At 43.3% G+C, this 15588-nt stretch overlaps 1 protein-coding gene across 2 annotated transcripts; it reads left to right on the forward strand.

The window, feature by feature from the left end:
* Positions 1-713: 713 nt before the first annotated feature.
* Positions 714-9080, forward strand: HAUS4 (HAUS augmin like complex subunit 4). Of its 2 annotated transcripts, none has more exons than XM_019663003.1 (10): positions 714-933; positions 3485-3561; positions 4802-4944; positions 5034-5165; positions 5502-5636; positions 7028-7124; positions 7624-7769; positions 7913-8043; positions 8403-8471; positions 8602-9080. In XM_019663003.1, exons 2-10 carry the CDS (start codon positions 3507-3509, stop codon positions 8783-8785), a joined length of 1092 nt encoding a protein of 363 aa, XP_019518548.1. In that variant the 5' UTR covers positions 714-933; positions 3485-3506; the 3' UTR covers positions 8786-9080. The 2 variants fall into 2 exon arrangements, with proteins under 2 accessions (XP_019518548.1, XP_019518549.1); XM_019663004.1 differs by having other exon boundaries at positions 714-925.
* The last annotated feature ends 6508 nt before the right edge of the window (positions 9081-15588 follow it).

Below are 15588 nucleotides of genomic sequence, written 5' to 3' on the forward strand. Positions count from 1 at the left end.
CTTGCTTGGGATGCATTGAAAGGATGTACTTCTTGGACTTCTGAAGCCACCTTGTGACTATAAGGGGACTGCAAAGAGAATTGCAGAGAACCTTGAACCAACAGAGTTACGAAAAAGCCTTGGGACCCCAGCTCCAGACTTCTTGTTAAGCGAGCAATAAATATCCACATAGTTTAAAAAGAGAGGTGAATGATTTATGAGCGATAAAGGAGAGGGCAGAGGAGCCTGGAGGGGGAAATTCGAGGAAGCCGACCCTAGGGACCGGGCTGGCGTGCAGCGAGCGCCTGAGACTCTCCGGCGGGGGATGTGCGATAGGTCTGGGAAGGTTCAGGGGGCCGTTGGGTCAGGTTTCGAGTCTGAACAAGTCACTTCTTTGCGCCTTAGTTTTCCCCCTTTGTAAAATGGGTGTGATAGTAACTTCCTGTAGGACGCTGTAAGAAATGAGGCGAAGCAAAGCAAGCGAAACGCTCGGCATAGTGCTTGACTCATCGTAGGCCGTCAATAAAAGTTGGCAGTCAATACCATTTTCTCAATGTTTGCCTTTAACAAGGGGCAGGTACCCAGGAGAAAGGGCAAGGAAGATTTCCATAGACCGCTCCCTACTCCAGCGCGGATGCCAAAACTCAGATTCTATGGCGGTTGGCGTCCAAGGGCGCGTATTAGGCGAGGGGCGGGGCCTACAGTTCCCGCCTCGAGCGTGGCCCCACCCCCTCCTCCCTCCCACGCGGCCTCTGCTGCTCTTACGGCTCTTTCCCCTCCCCTGACCTTCCCTTGCTGTTTTCCCAGGCCTAGCTTTCCCCCACCCCTACGCCGGGCTGTAGTGAGAAGTTCCGGAGCCTCGGCGCGGGCCTGGGGCCGGGGGCCGGGTGTTGACCCTGCCTGCCAGCCTGCTCCGCACTGCCTCGGGAGCTTCCGCGGCCCCATGGTGTGCAGGTTTGCTTCACAGGGTCCGCGGGGGGCGCTGCGGGGAAGAGGATGTGGGCGGGGGTGTGGGGGATGTGGGTGTGTGTGTGTCAATCTGGCCAGTCCCCGGTCTCCGGCCGCCGAGACCTCCCTCGCCCTTGGGAATCCTTGGCTGCCCAGACGGAAGGGAAGTAGGCGCCTGAGAGCCCGCTCTGCATATTGATTCATCTTGGGCCCTGTAAGGGTCACATCTTGTGAAAATACCTGTATAAAATCAATTTAACGTTCAGTGCAGCGTGTAAAGACAGCTCTAGGAATATAAAAGACGGCCTGAGTCAAAACATTTAAATGCTTGGGTCCCTGTAGCAGCGTTTTAACACGTCTGAGTGCGGAAGGTGGAGAATGGAACCTGATTGCCGCCACCGTTCACGCCCTCTAACATTTAAAAAGGGTAAAGAAAAGCACCCTAAAAAACCCCCAAGTGGGTAATTCCCCTAGGGAGGGAAGAACAGCTGACTTTTTTGAAATTTAGGGTGGTCCTCATTTTTGTGTGTGAAATTTGCCTGCAAATAATAGTCCAACAATAAACAACTGCTAAAACACTGAGCGTAACTAAGTAGTGGTTTTTGTTGACAGGTAGATTGTGTTAATTCTTAATGTCTCTGCAAGGCAGGAATCGTTATCTCAGTTTTGCAGGTGGAAAAAATTTGGCACCAAAAAAACCACACATTTTCTTTAAATTCACACAGAATACGGCCGAGCTGCAAATTAAGTCCTAGCATTCTGACTCCTCAGCTGGGTTCCCCTCTAGATTATGTTACAAAACAAATGAATAGTTACTTTGATATTACTCATAAAATGAAGAAGCAAACCAAATATTTTGTGCACATGAAGTGTTAAGTCATAATAACCTTCTATGTCTGTTCTGCTTTGGGAGGCTCAGTTGCCCTTTGGAGTTTGATACCTTAGAGGAGGGGATGGAGCAGAAAAATGGAAGATAATGTCAAGGGAAAATTTTTGTCTCCAGAGCCCAAACTGTGCCCATCTTTCCTGTCCCTTTTTGTTGATGTCATTCTTTTCAGTGTACTTCATGTTCTGGCAAAACACCCCACAGTCGCATTAACTACACTTTGCATTACTCTTGTGGCACTGACCTTTCTGTCAGTATTTTTTTTTTTAAGATTTTATTGGGGAATTAGGGGAGGAGAACGGCGTTGGGGAGTCAGGGCAGGGGAACAGAGAAGTTGCTGTCCTTTTGTTCATCAGTCTAGTTGTGGAGGATGTCACTTCACTGGCCTATGTTGGTATTATCATTGCGCTCTTCCAGGTGAGGCAGTCGTTCACCGGCCATTGGACGGCTTCTCACGGCAGCTCACCACAACTCATGAAAGCTCACGCTGGCTGCCTGCCAGTCCCACTGCAGCCTACGCGGACTCACGGCAGCCCAGCTCCAGGTCGAGCTGTTGTTCACCATCTTAGCTGTAGATGGCCCTCATGTGGGATCCGAACTGGGGTCCTGCTGCTCAGAGCTGGCATCCCAAGCCAACTCTTAACCAACACGCCACTCAGCTAGCCCAAAGATGTTGTTGTTTTTTTTTTTTTTTTAGCTGAGCCATCCTGTCACCTGTTGGCAGCTCAGTAGCAGCTTAGCTCGGCTGGGAATCGAACTGGCGACCGTGTTGCTCAGAGCTCACCCTCTTGAGCGAGCTCTTAACCAACTGAGCCACTCGGCCGGCCCTCAATCAGTATTCTTGTCATGCTCTTTCCTCTAGGTGCTCTTTACTAATGCTCATGTGAGAACCAGTTGTTGTTCAAGTGTAGAATGAACACTTGAACTCCTAAAGGATGTTTCTGGAGTTAGTGGTCAAAAACTACTAACAGATCATATATGTATGTGTGTGTGTGTGTATATATATATATATGTATTTTTTTTTTCCTCGTTCTCTTTTTTTTAATTGGGGAACTGTGTTTTTCCAGGACCCATCAGATCCAAGTCAAGTAGTTGTTTCAATCTAGTTGTGGAGGGCACATCTTAGTGGCCTATGTGGGAATTGAACTGGCAACCCTGGTGTTATGAACACTGCTCTAACCAACTGAGCTAACCAGCCGCCCCCACCAACAGATCTTAGATGAAAGGACAAGTTAAAGAAGTGCAAGAAACTATTGTGGAGTTAAATAGCTAAGTGACTGGGGGGTGGGGAAAGTAGACTTTGAATTATTTTTTCCCTTTCCCCAATTCATAACCAGAAAGTAGCAGCTCAGTTTTAACTTAGACATCATGGTGGGGAGAGGGGGCATTCTGTTTAAACTAGTGAATTGTAAAGTTTTCTTTCCTAAGTAGGCTCCTTTTTAGACAGCTTGTAACAAGTGGAAACATTTATGTCGGTAAAATGCAAAATGTTTTGCCACTGATAAGTCTGTCCATAAAACTTGTATAAGAGCTTGAGACCACAGTCCCTCCCTGTGAGAGGCATCCCTGAGGTTCCTCACCAAGTGTAAACAACAGAAATTTGAATCTAAGGTAGTTTTCTCTGGAACAGACAGCCAATTTATTCATCTTTTCTTTTGCTTGATTCCACAGATAAGAATCCCAAGAAAATCAGATGGCATCCGGGGATTTCTGCTCACCTGGAGAAGGGATGGAAATACTCCAGCAAGGTAAGGATAGTCATTTGCAAGAGTTTTGATGGCTTATCAAGAGAGGGCTAATCCAGATTCTTAAATTCTATAATAAAAGGGATTTATAATGTTCACCAGTATGGTTTCTTTCACAGAAGCCTACATTTATAGGGAAATTAGAACACATGAAGATTCTTAAACACTATCTTATTGGAAAACAGGTTATATTGACTCCTGTTCAATATCTACTTGTGCAATAGACTAAAAACTCAAGATGCTCCCATGCTGTGTGAGCAAGCATATCCTGAAGATAAGGGTGGCTAGCAAACTCCTTAAAGACTTCTTTCCTACCCTTGTCTTGAATTTTCTCATATCTTGTTCTCAAAATCTCAGATCCTTCCACATCTTAAATTCTTTCCATATCTCAAGTCCTTTCTATATCTTAAATCCTTCAATAATGTTAAATCCTTCAAGAACTTGAATCTTCTATATTTTGACCATTTCCACATTGATCCTTTAGTGCCTTGGGAGGAAAAAACAGATTTCTTATTCTTTAAAAGGACTTTGAGTATGATGGTTCAAAGAATGAAAATTTATGTGTTTGGTAAATAGGAGTAAAAACAGAAGACCCCAGCATAAAGCATGTTGGAAAAGATGGAAAGAAAACCCCTTGAGCAAATGAAATAACAAGAAGTTCCCAGAGTCTTGCACTTTTTCTCATGCATGTCTGTTCTGCATCCACATGGGTTACTCTATTTACAATAAGGAGAATTTGGTTGGTTAAGTTTTTTATTTACTTTTAGTAAGAGTACACTTTTTATCATTCTTGCTTACGCGATTAGAGATCACATCCAAAGTTGGAACATGGAACTTGACGTGTGTGGTTTTTTTTCCTTCCTGAAGAACTTTTGTTATTCTGTGAGAATGAGGCATTTTAGGTACTGGGGGTGATCTCTACTAAAGGGTCCCTTATTCTTGATTCCTATTTGTCTCAGACTTTCCAACAGCATTTTCATTTTCTAAGATCTTAGTTTTATTATAGATTCATTCCCTAATTTTTGATTAATGACCTTGTATGTAATATACTTGTTACTTTGAGTGTTGCCTCTAGTTTATTTGTGGATGTATATATTTTTTAATTTATTAGATTTAGAAAATTTCTCTACCAAAAACCTAGGGGTTTTTTGGAAGTGAGTATTAAGCTAAGAGTTATGCTCAAATATATAAATTAAGAGTCCACACCTTTGCTTTTTTGTCCCAATGGGGACATCCCATTAAGTGTGCAGCACACAGCTTCCTCCCTGTAACCTGAGTGAAGAGGACCTGTTACAGAACCCACACTTCGGCAAGTTGCTGCTGAGTCTCTCACAACACGTGGATGAGAGTGGCTTAAGCCTTTCCCTGGCAAAGGAGCAGGCCCAGGTAAGAGTCCTGGGTGAGGGGATGATAAGAGGAAGGAAAAATCTTCGAGAGAGAGGTTCCTATCTGGGTTTTTATTTTTGGTTTTCTAGGCCTGGAAGGATGTTCGACTGCATAAGACAACATGGCTGAGGTCTGAGATTTTACAGAGAGTCATTCAAGAGCTGCTTGTGGACTACTATGTGAAGATACAAGACACAAATTTAACTGCTGAGGATAAAAAGGTGAGGCAGGAGAGATGAAGTAGGGGTTGGTTACCAGCTATAGGAATGACCAGACCAACTATGGCTTCATCTGATTATATGATCTTAGGGAAATAGCTCCATGTAATGGTTATTAAAAATAAACGAACTGTAGTTATGGGGAAAGGGGGTGGGTATGTTGTCAGAGTTTTGAAAAGAAAGCTTAGCAGGAGAAGGCAGTGTCAGCTGAGCAGTTATCGGAAGGAGATGACATGTTTGAGGACTTTGGAAATGTGTGAAGAGCTGGTTTGTGAGGATGGAAGGAGGGGATTGAGAGAAGTTTTATAGTAACCTCTTTTTGTTTTTATTTTCTCTCAGTTCCATGAGACCCTTGAACAGCGACTACTCGTAACTGAACTGAAACAGCTCTTAGGTCCCAGCCAGGAGAGAGCGATGCCTCCACTGCTGGGACTGGAGAAAGCGGACCTTCTGGAGCTCATGCCACCCTCAGAGGTTGGGGGCTGGCAGATACTGGGACCAAAGAGGCACAATGGCTTAACTTCTCCTGTATATTTAAACATCTTTTTTTGTTCAGCTTTATCATTTTTATAAAAATGATACACATTCATGGTGGTCAACTTAATAAGAAAAACATTACACAGAAGACAGTAAAAGCTGAAATATTACATCTAGAAATAAACACTGTATTATATATAGTTTGACATAAGTGGTATTATACCTTCCATGTTTATACAGAGAGTATAATCTGTTTTCATTTAATATGTTTTAGACTTTTTTCAAGTCTAATAAGATGATACTTCCTAAAGCACTCTTAGCACAGTGTCCACGCACACAGTTATCAGCTCGGGCCGGGAATCGAACCGGTGACCGTGTTGCTCAGAGCTTGCATTCTTGAGCGAGCTCTTTTTTTTGTTTAAAGATTTATTTTATTTTTATTTGGGAATTGGGGGAGAGGAACAGTGCTGGGGAATCGGGGGAAGGGGAACAGACAAGTTGCTGTCCTTTTGTTCTTCAATCTAGTTGTGGAGGACGTTGCTTCACTGGCCCATATTGGTATTATCATTGCGCTCTTCCCGGGTGAGGCAGATCGGTTGCCGGCCTCTGGACGGCCACTCACGGTGGCTCTTGGCAGCTCACACCGGCTGCCAGTCGCTTACGCTGGCTGCCGGCCACACACGGTAGCTTATGGCAGCCCACTGCAGCAGGGGCTGCAGCCTACACTGTCGCTGGTGACTCATGGCAGCCCAGCTCCAGGTTGAGCTGTTGTTCACCATCTTAGCTGTAGAGGGCAGTGTAACTGGCCCTCATGTGGGATCCGAACCGGGGCCCTGCTGCTCAGTGCTGGCATCCCAAACCAGCTCTTAACCAACTGAGCCACTCGGCCAGCCCCTGAATATTCTTATTATAGCATCAGTTTAAATCACTGACAGGATTCCATTATATGGATGTAGCATAATTTGTTTAACCTTATTGATGGATATTAATTTAAGGCTGTTTCCACTTTTTTCCTGTTAGAAACCACACTGATATAAACACGCTAGTTCATAAGTATCTTTGCCCTTGTATAATTATTTCCCAAGAGTTAGTGCTTAAAGTGGGATCACTGAGTCAAAGAATACACACATAGAACCTACTGGTACATATTGCCAAACTGCTCTCCAGAAAGGAGTTTCCAGTGTCTCTAGTTCCCCACGTTTTCATCAACCTGGGATCTTGACAGTCGTTTTATTCTTTGCTAATTTAATAGGCTATAAATGAATCTCCCTGATGTCTCTTAATGCATTTCCTTTGGTTATCATTAAGATTATTATCATGTATTCATTGGCTGGATCTTCCTAGTTCTGACAGTCTATTTGCATCTCTTTTTACTTCTGTGGCTGTAGGATTTCGTGTGGATGAGAGCTCGGCTCCCACTTGAAGTGGAGAAGCAGCTCAAGAAGAAATGTTTCACTCTGCTCTGCTACCATGATCCCAATTCAGGTAAGAGCTGGCTCTTTGTGTTCTGTTCACAGCTGGCCTTCAGGGCTCCTGGGCGGCTCTTCAAGAATTATGTATTTGAACTTTAGACTTCGGACAGAAGCTGGGAAGCGCTGGAGACATTGGAGATGCTTATTTGTGTGTTTCCTTGCTGGTAGAATAAAAACAAAGAATTTTGTAAGAACTCCTTTTATTCAGCAAGGTGCCAAGCTGGCGTGCCCGCTTGCCGCAGGGAAGGATGAGCTCATTCTTCTCAGGGGAATCAGAATGAAATAGGGAAGAAAGTTTCTCTTACCTTTATTTCTGTGATTTAAGAATTAAGGGCCAAATCTGGAATTAAAGGTAAGAGTAAAGAGAATTATGAGAACTGGGCCATTTCTAACAGGACATTAGAAGAAAACCTGGAAGAAGACAGAATTTGTAGGGCTAGATGTAGGATAGAAGCACCGAGAAATGGCCGTAAAAGGGCTGGAGCAATTCAGTCCTTTGTCTCTTTGCCCAGATTCAGATAGTGAAACTCTGAAGGCAGCAAAGGTATGGAAACTTGCAGAGGTCCTGGTGGGCGACAGGCATCAGTGCCAGGATGCCAAGAGCCAGCAGAAGGAGCAGATGGTGTTGCTGGAGAAGAAGAGTGCCACCTACTCTCAGGTTTGTCAGAGCAGTGGGATAGCCGCCTCTCCTTTACCCTGACCCCGCGGGCATCTTTGGGGAAGCCAGGGATTTTTCTTAGCTGCCTTTTCCCCTACTACATTTTCTTTACACCTTCTTTCTCCTGCCTCCTGGGAGCTCAGGTGCTTCTCCGCTGCCTCGCCTTGCTGCAGCGGCTTCTTCAGGAACACCGGCTGAAGACTCAGTCTGAGCTAGACCGCATCAATGCCCAGTACCTGGAGATCAAGTGCAGTGCCATGATCCTTAAGCTGAGGTGAGCTATGACCCCTTTGGATCTAACGGACTCTGTCTCATACATCACTCCCTCCAACCCTTGCCCTCATCTCTCTCCCTGCTGCCATGCCTTGCACCTTGTGGGTATCCTATAAATGACACACAGAGGCATTAGCCTTCAGATTACCTGAAAGCTTTCAACATGCTTGAGTCTTTTATTTAAAGCTTTCTGAAAATGGTGCTTGATTGTGAGACAAATTGCTCAGGTATTCAGAGTGACCCTGTGTATCCTGCCACTGCTTAGCCCATACTTTGACCATGGGCAGGTACTATGTCCCACTCTAACTCTGCTGCTGTCAGAGATCCTCAACTTGACATTTCTTTTCTTCCCTCTGTCAGGATGGAGGAGCTAAAGATTTTGTCTGATACTTACACTGCTGAGAAAGTGGAAGTTCATTGTCTTATTAGGTGAGAACTCCCAAGAGCTTGGTACAGCTATTCAGAGCTGGTTCCCATACTCTCGAGACTCACTCATTTTAACATGTTCCCATTCTTCTCTATTTTTATTCTGTCGTATCTTCTGTGCCCGGGTTCTTAGGGACCGTTTGGAGGGGGCCATTCGCCTACAAGAACAGGACATGGAGAAGTCCCAGCAGGTCCTGAACACCTATGAGGTTCTTGGGGAGGAGTTTGACAAGCTGGTAAAAGAGTACACCCAACTCAAGCAAGCAACTGAGAACAAGCACTGGGCACTCCAGGAGTTCAGCAAGGCCTACCACTGAGCTTTGGCTGGGCTAGAAGGCAGGGCCAGGAGGCCCGGCTTCTGCATAGGTGTTGCTGCCGCCTCTTCCTGGTAAAAGGACCACCTCTGCCTGGGGCCATCTTCACTCAAGGGAGTATGGAGACACTTGCTTGAAACACTGCAGTCATTTAGGCACCCTCCTGGTTTCTCTTCCTTGTTAAAATGACTGAGTCTCTTCTGGAAAATTTAGACGATTTATATAATTTTATGTACAGCTATTTTTCAGTGTATTATATTTGATTATCTCCTGAATAAATTGATAATATTGTGTCTTAGGATTTTAGTCATTTTACTTTGGGGAAAGATGGAAAAAGAACATCGGAGGTTGTGTGGGTAAGGAGCGGGCAACTGAGTGTATCCAAATAGAGACAGATCTACAATGCTTACACAAAAGGTGGGAGATAGACGTGCCAGCCTGCCCACATGGAGTCTTTGAGGCTTCATTCTTCCAGAGCAAGAGTAGATTAAAACTGGGCTTGCTCTTGAACTGTAATCTCCCGCGTAATGCTAGATGTTAAGGTGGGTAGGGAACTATTCTGTCACTGTGGCTCTCAGTGGGGGTATAATGATAAAGCAGCCAGGCATCCAGCTCGTTACAGGAAAGGGCACAAGCCTCTTGTGCTCCTGGTTCCCTCTGGTGTGGTTGGAGGGTTATTCTTTCTCCAAAAGCAGAGGGTGGGAGGAGACCACCCCTGAGGAACCAAGGTCCATGGTCTACTTAGCTTAGAACACATCAGGGCCCTGGCTGGTGTCAAAGTCAGGGACGGAAAGCAGAAGCAGAAGACTACCCTTATTTAAAATAGTCTACTCAGATTCTCAAACTGCTTTCCAGAGAGACTGTCGCAAGGCATTCTGCTAAGATCAAATAATGATGGTCTTGGATTGATTTACAGGAAAAATTAAGGTCTTTGACTCAACTTTAAATTCTTTTTAAATGGTGTTTACTCCCATTTATCTATAAGCAAATGTTGGCCCACATACATGAACAAATAGAAAATAGATTAATAGAAAAACAAACATTCAATATTGCTTAGTTCTATAGTTTTTCCCCCCCGACTTTTTTTGGGGAAAGTTTTCAAGCCTATAGAAAAGTTGAAAGAATAGGACCATACCACCAGTATACTCTTAACCTTGATTCAACAATTGCAACCATTTTGCTTTTCTCTCCCTCCTCCCCCTCTAGATAGATAAAGATATAGACTTTTTTTTCCAAACCATTTTATAGTAAGTTGCAGACATTATGACATTTCATTCCTTAAATACTTAAGCAGGCAACTCCTAAAAATAAGGGCACTCCCCTTTGTAATATAATTATTACACCTAAAAATTAATAATTTGATTATATCTATTATTAAGGTCATATTCAAGTTTCCCCAATTTTTTTCATGGTCTAGGGCCCAATAAAGTTTCATGTATTACATTAGGATGTTGGGTTTCTTTAATTTCTTTTAAAATAGAACATTCCTCCCATTTTTTTTTTTTTTTTATGAAATTGACTTTCTGAAAACTCAAGGTGGGATACCTTGTAGAATGTCCCATTGTCTAATTGTTTCCTGGGGTGGTTAATTTGTTCCTCTCCTGTTTTGTCCAGGATAGTAGCCATTAGCCACATGTGACTATTAAAATTCAAATTGAAGTTAATTAAAATGAAATAAAAATCTTCCCATAAGTTGGTGGTTACTGTATTTGACAGTACAGATATTATAAGTACATCATTGCTAAAAGTTCTGTTGGACAGTGCTATAAGCCTATATTGTCTGTAAACTGGAAGTAGGTCTACAGGCTTTATTAGATTCAGGGTGAACATTTTTGCAAGAATACTTAATAGATGACATTCCATACTTCACATTACATCACCCTGGAGCCAGAGCTACATCAGGTCAGAATGCCTCAATGTTAATTATACTGTGTTTGATTGCTCGGTTAAGGTGGTAACTGCCATATTGCTAATATATAGAAGTACATCTTCCCTTTGTAGTTAGTAGCATTTGGAAATGAATATCAAATATCTCAAAATAGTTCTTCCTGGTATTATGGCATTCAGCATTTCCTTATTTAATTAAGGGCTCAACTTGAACCATATTGGGTTTTGGTATTTGAAATAATAAGGACCAGTATATTAACTCTAGTTATTTCCTGAAAAAAATGAATTAATTACTGAGCTTACGAATGAAAGAAAATAAATATTTCACAGTTCCACGGTGGGTAGAAAGGGACACAAGGGGTGTTCGTTTTCGCCTGAAGGGAGCACCACAGTGGTTTGTCTTGGTTCTCTCATTCTTCACACTGACTGGAGAGGGAAGGTTCGCAGGAGGAGCCCTTCACATATGTGCTGTTGTCTATTGTGGAACAGGTGGAAAGGGAGACTTGGAGGGCAAGCAGAGGGGCTGTGTGACAGTGATTGCTGAGGGGTGGCATCTTGAACATCAACTGCCCTCTCCCCTTCACACTTTTCAGAAAAGGTTTACATTTACTGCCTCTCTTTCATTCTTTCACAGTCGTATCTCTTCACTAGTCTTTTACACCATCTAATCAAGGAGCAAGTCTTGTTGATTATTCCTACTTAATGAGAGGCAAAGTAAATCACATCCAGAACTTGAAATAGGATCGCTCTCCGTAAGGAAACTATGGGTGTCTCGGACAAATAAAATCTGCCCCTCACAGTAGTCAATGAAGGGTGAATAGCGGTAGTCTGAGGAGTGACCCTGTAGTTTTCCTCAGCCACCACAAATAGGAAACCCACCACCCCTTAGAGGCCAGCCTGATGCTCCCCGAAGGAGGGGAATCCCTGAGGTCCAGCTTCCCTGTGGGGTCCCTCACCCCATGAAGAATCTCTTAACATTACCCATCTTGAATGACCTGAACTAGGATTTGTTAAAGGAACTGACAGGTCGGGTCTCCTTTACCTTGAGACAGTGAAAATATAAGAGTTGACTCATCATGGATGAGATTAGCAATCTGTAGAAATAATTTACCCTAAAAGATGCTTTATATTTGAGTGGTTGAGGTCCAGCCAAAGTGGCTAAGTAAGTCCTGGTCTCAGAAAAGTACAACCAAAAATTAGACCTATATGTACTAAGTTTGGCTGAAGAAAGAACTTCTAGGGCAGGCTGAGTGGCACGTTGGTTAAGAGCTGGTTTGGGACACCAGCTCTGAGCATAAGGGCCCCGGTTCGGATGCCACATTAGGGCCAGTGACACTGTGCCTTCTACAGCTAAGATGTTGAACAACAGCTCGACCTGGGGCTGGGCTGCCGTGAGTCGCCCGTGTCGGTGCAGGCTGCAGCCCCTGCTGCAGTGGGCTGCCATGAGCTACCGTGAGTTGGCTGGAAGCCAGTGTGAGTGGCCTGCGTGAGCTGCCATGAGCCGCAGTGAGTGGTTGTCCAATAGCCGGTGAGTGGCTGCCTCACCCGGGAAGAGTGCAATGATAATACCAACATGGGCCAGTGAAGTGACACCCTCCACAACTAGACTGAAGAACAACAGGACAGCAACTTGTCTGTTCCCCTTCCCCTATTCCCCAACGCTGTTCCCCTCCCCCAATTCCCCAATAAAATCTTTTTTAAAAAAAAGAAAGAAAGAACTTGTAACCAAAGTAAATGATTAGCCCAGAGTTTAGAAAAGGGTTACCTAACCAGTAAGATCAGGGTTCTCCAGAGAAACAGAACCTATTATATGTATTTATATATAAAAAAATAAGATTTATTTTAAGGAATTGGTTCATGTGATTGTGGGGCTGGCAAGTCGAAAATTTGTATGCAGGCAGCAGGCTGGAAATTCAGAAGTAATGTAGCAGCCTTGAGGCAGAATTTCTCCAGGAAACCTATTTTTGCTCTTAAGGCCTTCAACTGATTGGATGAGACTCATTCACGTTATTAAGGGAACTCAAAGTCAACTGATTGTAGATATTAACCACATCTATAGAGAACATCATCGCTACAACACCTAGATCAGTGTTTGGTTAAATAACTGGGTATTATAGGCTAGCCAAGTTGACATACATAAAAGTAACCATCTCACAAATATTCTGGTTTTCATCCAGCCCTAAATCTGTTTGAAAGAGACACTGAACTGGAGATATGAGTTAAGTCACTGGAGAGGGGCTACACTGGGGGCAGGAACAAGGCATGGTTGCAAGCTCCATAAAACAAGAGCTTTGAAACTTTATTAGGTACCAGACATGATTTCTAAGCACATTTCACGTATTAAGTCACTTAATTATCACAGCAAACTTCTGAGGTAAGTACTATTATCATCTCCATGTTACAAATACAGAAGCGAAGTAAGGTGTGGAGAGATCAAGTGACTTGTGCAATGTCACAAAGCTTTAAGTTGAAGAGCCGGGATACAAATCCAAGCAGTCTTGGTCCAGAACCTACTGACCTGAGACCCTCTGAAGTCCTGGGTCCATGCGTACGCCCAAGCAACATCATGTTTACTGCTTTGATTACCCCTGACTCTAGGAAGGGGATGCCCCAGATGACTATCCCTGCAGCTGGAAAGTGCTGTTCTCCGTGTATAATACATTGGCAATGCCTTATAAATAGTGGTCTCTGGTGAGTGTTGCAGGAAGTTGGAGACATAGGAACCTGCTGACAAATGGAGGCGCTGGGCTTACAAAAATGGGGCCAGACCCTGAACCAGGAGACCTCACCAATGTCCTGCCACCACCCATGAGACCAGCCAGCGTAGCCAATGGGCATCTTCCCCTGCCATTGCCCCACCCTACTCAGGTCCTTATTTGGGGCCCTGCAAATTGTCCTAACTGCCCCTCCTCTCATCTTATAAACCTCTGCCAGGCCAATTTTTATGATGATTTCAATTTGCTTTTCATAAGCCTTTTGTAATTTTTACTTCATTTTGTCACTTCTCTGTTCACAATATTTCAGGTCTCATTGCATGTTAGCATAAATAAGACATTTTAATGAAAAATAGCTCTATTTTCCAAAACAAAAAAAAATAATGAGAAAGGTGACATTGTTTTATATTTTTGCAAATCTCTTTGATTGCTGGCTTAACAGAAGACAACCGAATTCTCATCTGCTTTCTGTGGTGATATGTGGCTATGGCTGAATAAAGAAAATCTGGCTTCACGCCAACATGTAGGAGATCTTGTACCTCACAAGGGTCTCGGGGTGACCTTGAGGTCCTTTGGCCACACTTTGGGAAACATTCTAAAAGAAAAAGCAATGAGTTGGGAATCAGAAGAACTGGATCCTTATCTGGCTCTTCCATTTAATTGAAGCATAACTGTTCAAGATAATTAACCTCAGCTTTCTCATCTACCAAATGAGTATATTAAAAATTCTTACCCCACAAGATCATGACCTGAGGATTAAGTGGGATAATACATTTAAAGTGCCTGGCATGTGGTAGGGCTTCATAAATATCAGTCCACCCAGGAGGACTATTACATTATTGCTATGAGGTGAGAGTGACTGCTGAAGACTGGACAGCTATAGGAGCTTACAAAGGAGGGGGCTCTTCAAAAGAAACGAATGTAAACAAGAAGAAAGACCAGGCAGAGATCAGAGTTTTTCCACACATTAGAAACATTTTTTCCATATAATATAAACATGATTATAGAAAACTTGGAAAATACAATTTCCCCCACATATTGATGTCATTCTGCATGTACAATTTGTAATCTGCATCATTTAATGGCATATCATGAGCATTTCTCCATGTTATTAAATTTTTTCTGACAACATTGATTTTAATGGCTGCCTAAGATTTCATTGCATGGATTATTTATTTAATCATATGCCTGTGGAATATCCAATTTGTTGTTTTACATTTTTTGTAATCATAAAAAATGCTATACTAAGCATTTCTCTTAATTAATCTTTGTTGTAGTTTGTGAAGATTGTCTAGGATAGCTTTCTAGAGGGAAAATTATAGATGATACGTCTTGGTTAAGATCAAAGGCTCTGGAGCCACTGACCTAGGTTTGTGGACCCCATCTAAATTCCTTCTTAGGGTGGGAAGTCACTTAGCCTCTGTAAGACTTAGCTCCTTTACCCATAGATGAATAACACTTCCTACCTCACAGGGTTCTTGTGAAGTTTTGGGGTTCTTGTGAATGTAAAGTGCTTTTCATAGAACCTGACACAAAATAAGGGCTTAATAAATGTTACTTGTTATTATCACAAATTAAATTCATATTTTTAATCATACACATATACACACACAACAGATCTGTTTATGGGCTACTAGTTTAGCTCTTTTATTCTGACTATTCTTGTGCCAGTTGCACACTGTAGCCCTTTATTTATTAAATATAGTTTATTTCATAAAGGATTTGAGGTAAAGGACTAAAAATATAGAGCAAATTCCCTCTCCTTTCTTCTCTTTTTAAAATTTTTCTTTCTTTTCTTGTCTGCTTTTTTTTTTTTTAAAGATTTTATTGGGGAACTGGGGGAGGGGAACAGCATTGCAGAATTGGAAAGGGGAACAGACAAGTTGCTGTCCTTTTGCTCTTCAGTCTAGCTGTGGAGGACATTGCTTCACTGGCCCATGTTGGTATTATCATTGTGCCCTTCCCGGGTGAGGCAGATTGGTCACTGGCCACTGGATGGCCGCTCACGGAGGCTCACGGCAGCTCACAGCAGCTCACTTCGGTTGCCGGCTACTCACGGTAGCTTACGGGAGCCCACTGCAGCTCCACTGTAGCCTATACCAGCGCCGGTGACTCATGGCAGCCCAGCTCCAGGTCGAGCTGTTGTTCACCATCTTAGCTGTAGAGGGCGCAGCATCACTGGCCCTCATGTGGGATCCGAACTGG

This window comes from Hipposideros armiger, unplaced genomic scaffold, assembly GCF_001890085.2.
Source record: "Hipposideros armiger isolate ML-2016 unplaced genomic scaffold, ASM189008v1 scaffold_385, whole genome shotgun sequence".
Taxonomy (NCBI): domain Eukaryota; kingdom Metazoa; phylum Chordata; class Mammalia; order Chiroptera; family Hipposideridae; genus Hipposideros; species Hipposideros armiger.

Bases quoted from the DNA above. Each gene is read 5' to 3' on its own strand.
- HAUS4 (XM_019663003.1), top strand. From the start codon at position 3,507: ATGGCATCCGGGGATTTCTGCTCACCTGGAGAAGGGATGGAAATACTC. The intron at 3,562-4,801 runs GTAAGGATAGTC...CATCCCATTAAG, and splicing joins GATGGAAATACTCCAGCAAG to TGTGCAGCACACAGCTTCCT. The intron at 4,945-5,033 runs GTAAGAGTCCTG...TTGGTTTTCTAG, and splicing joins TGGCAAAGGAGCAGGCCCAG to GCCTGGAAGGATGTTCGACT.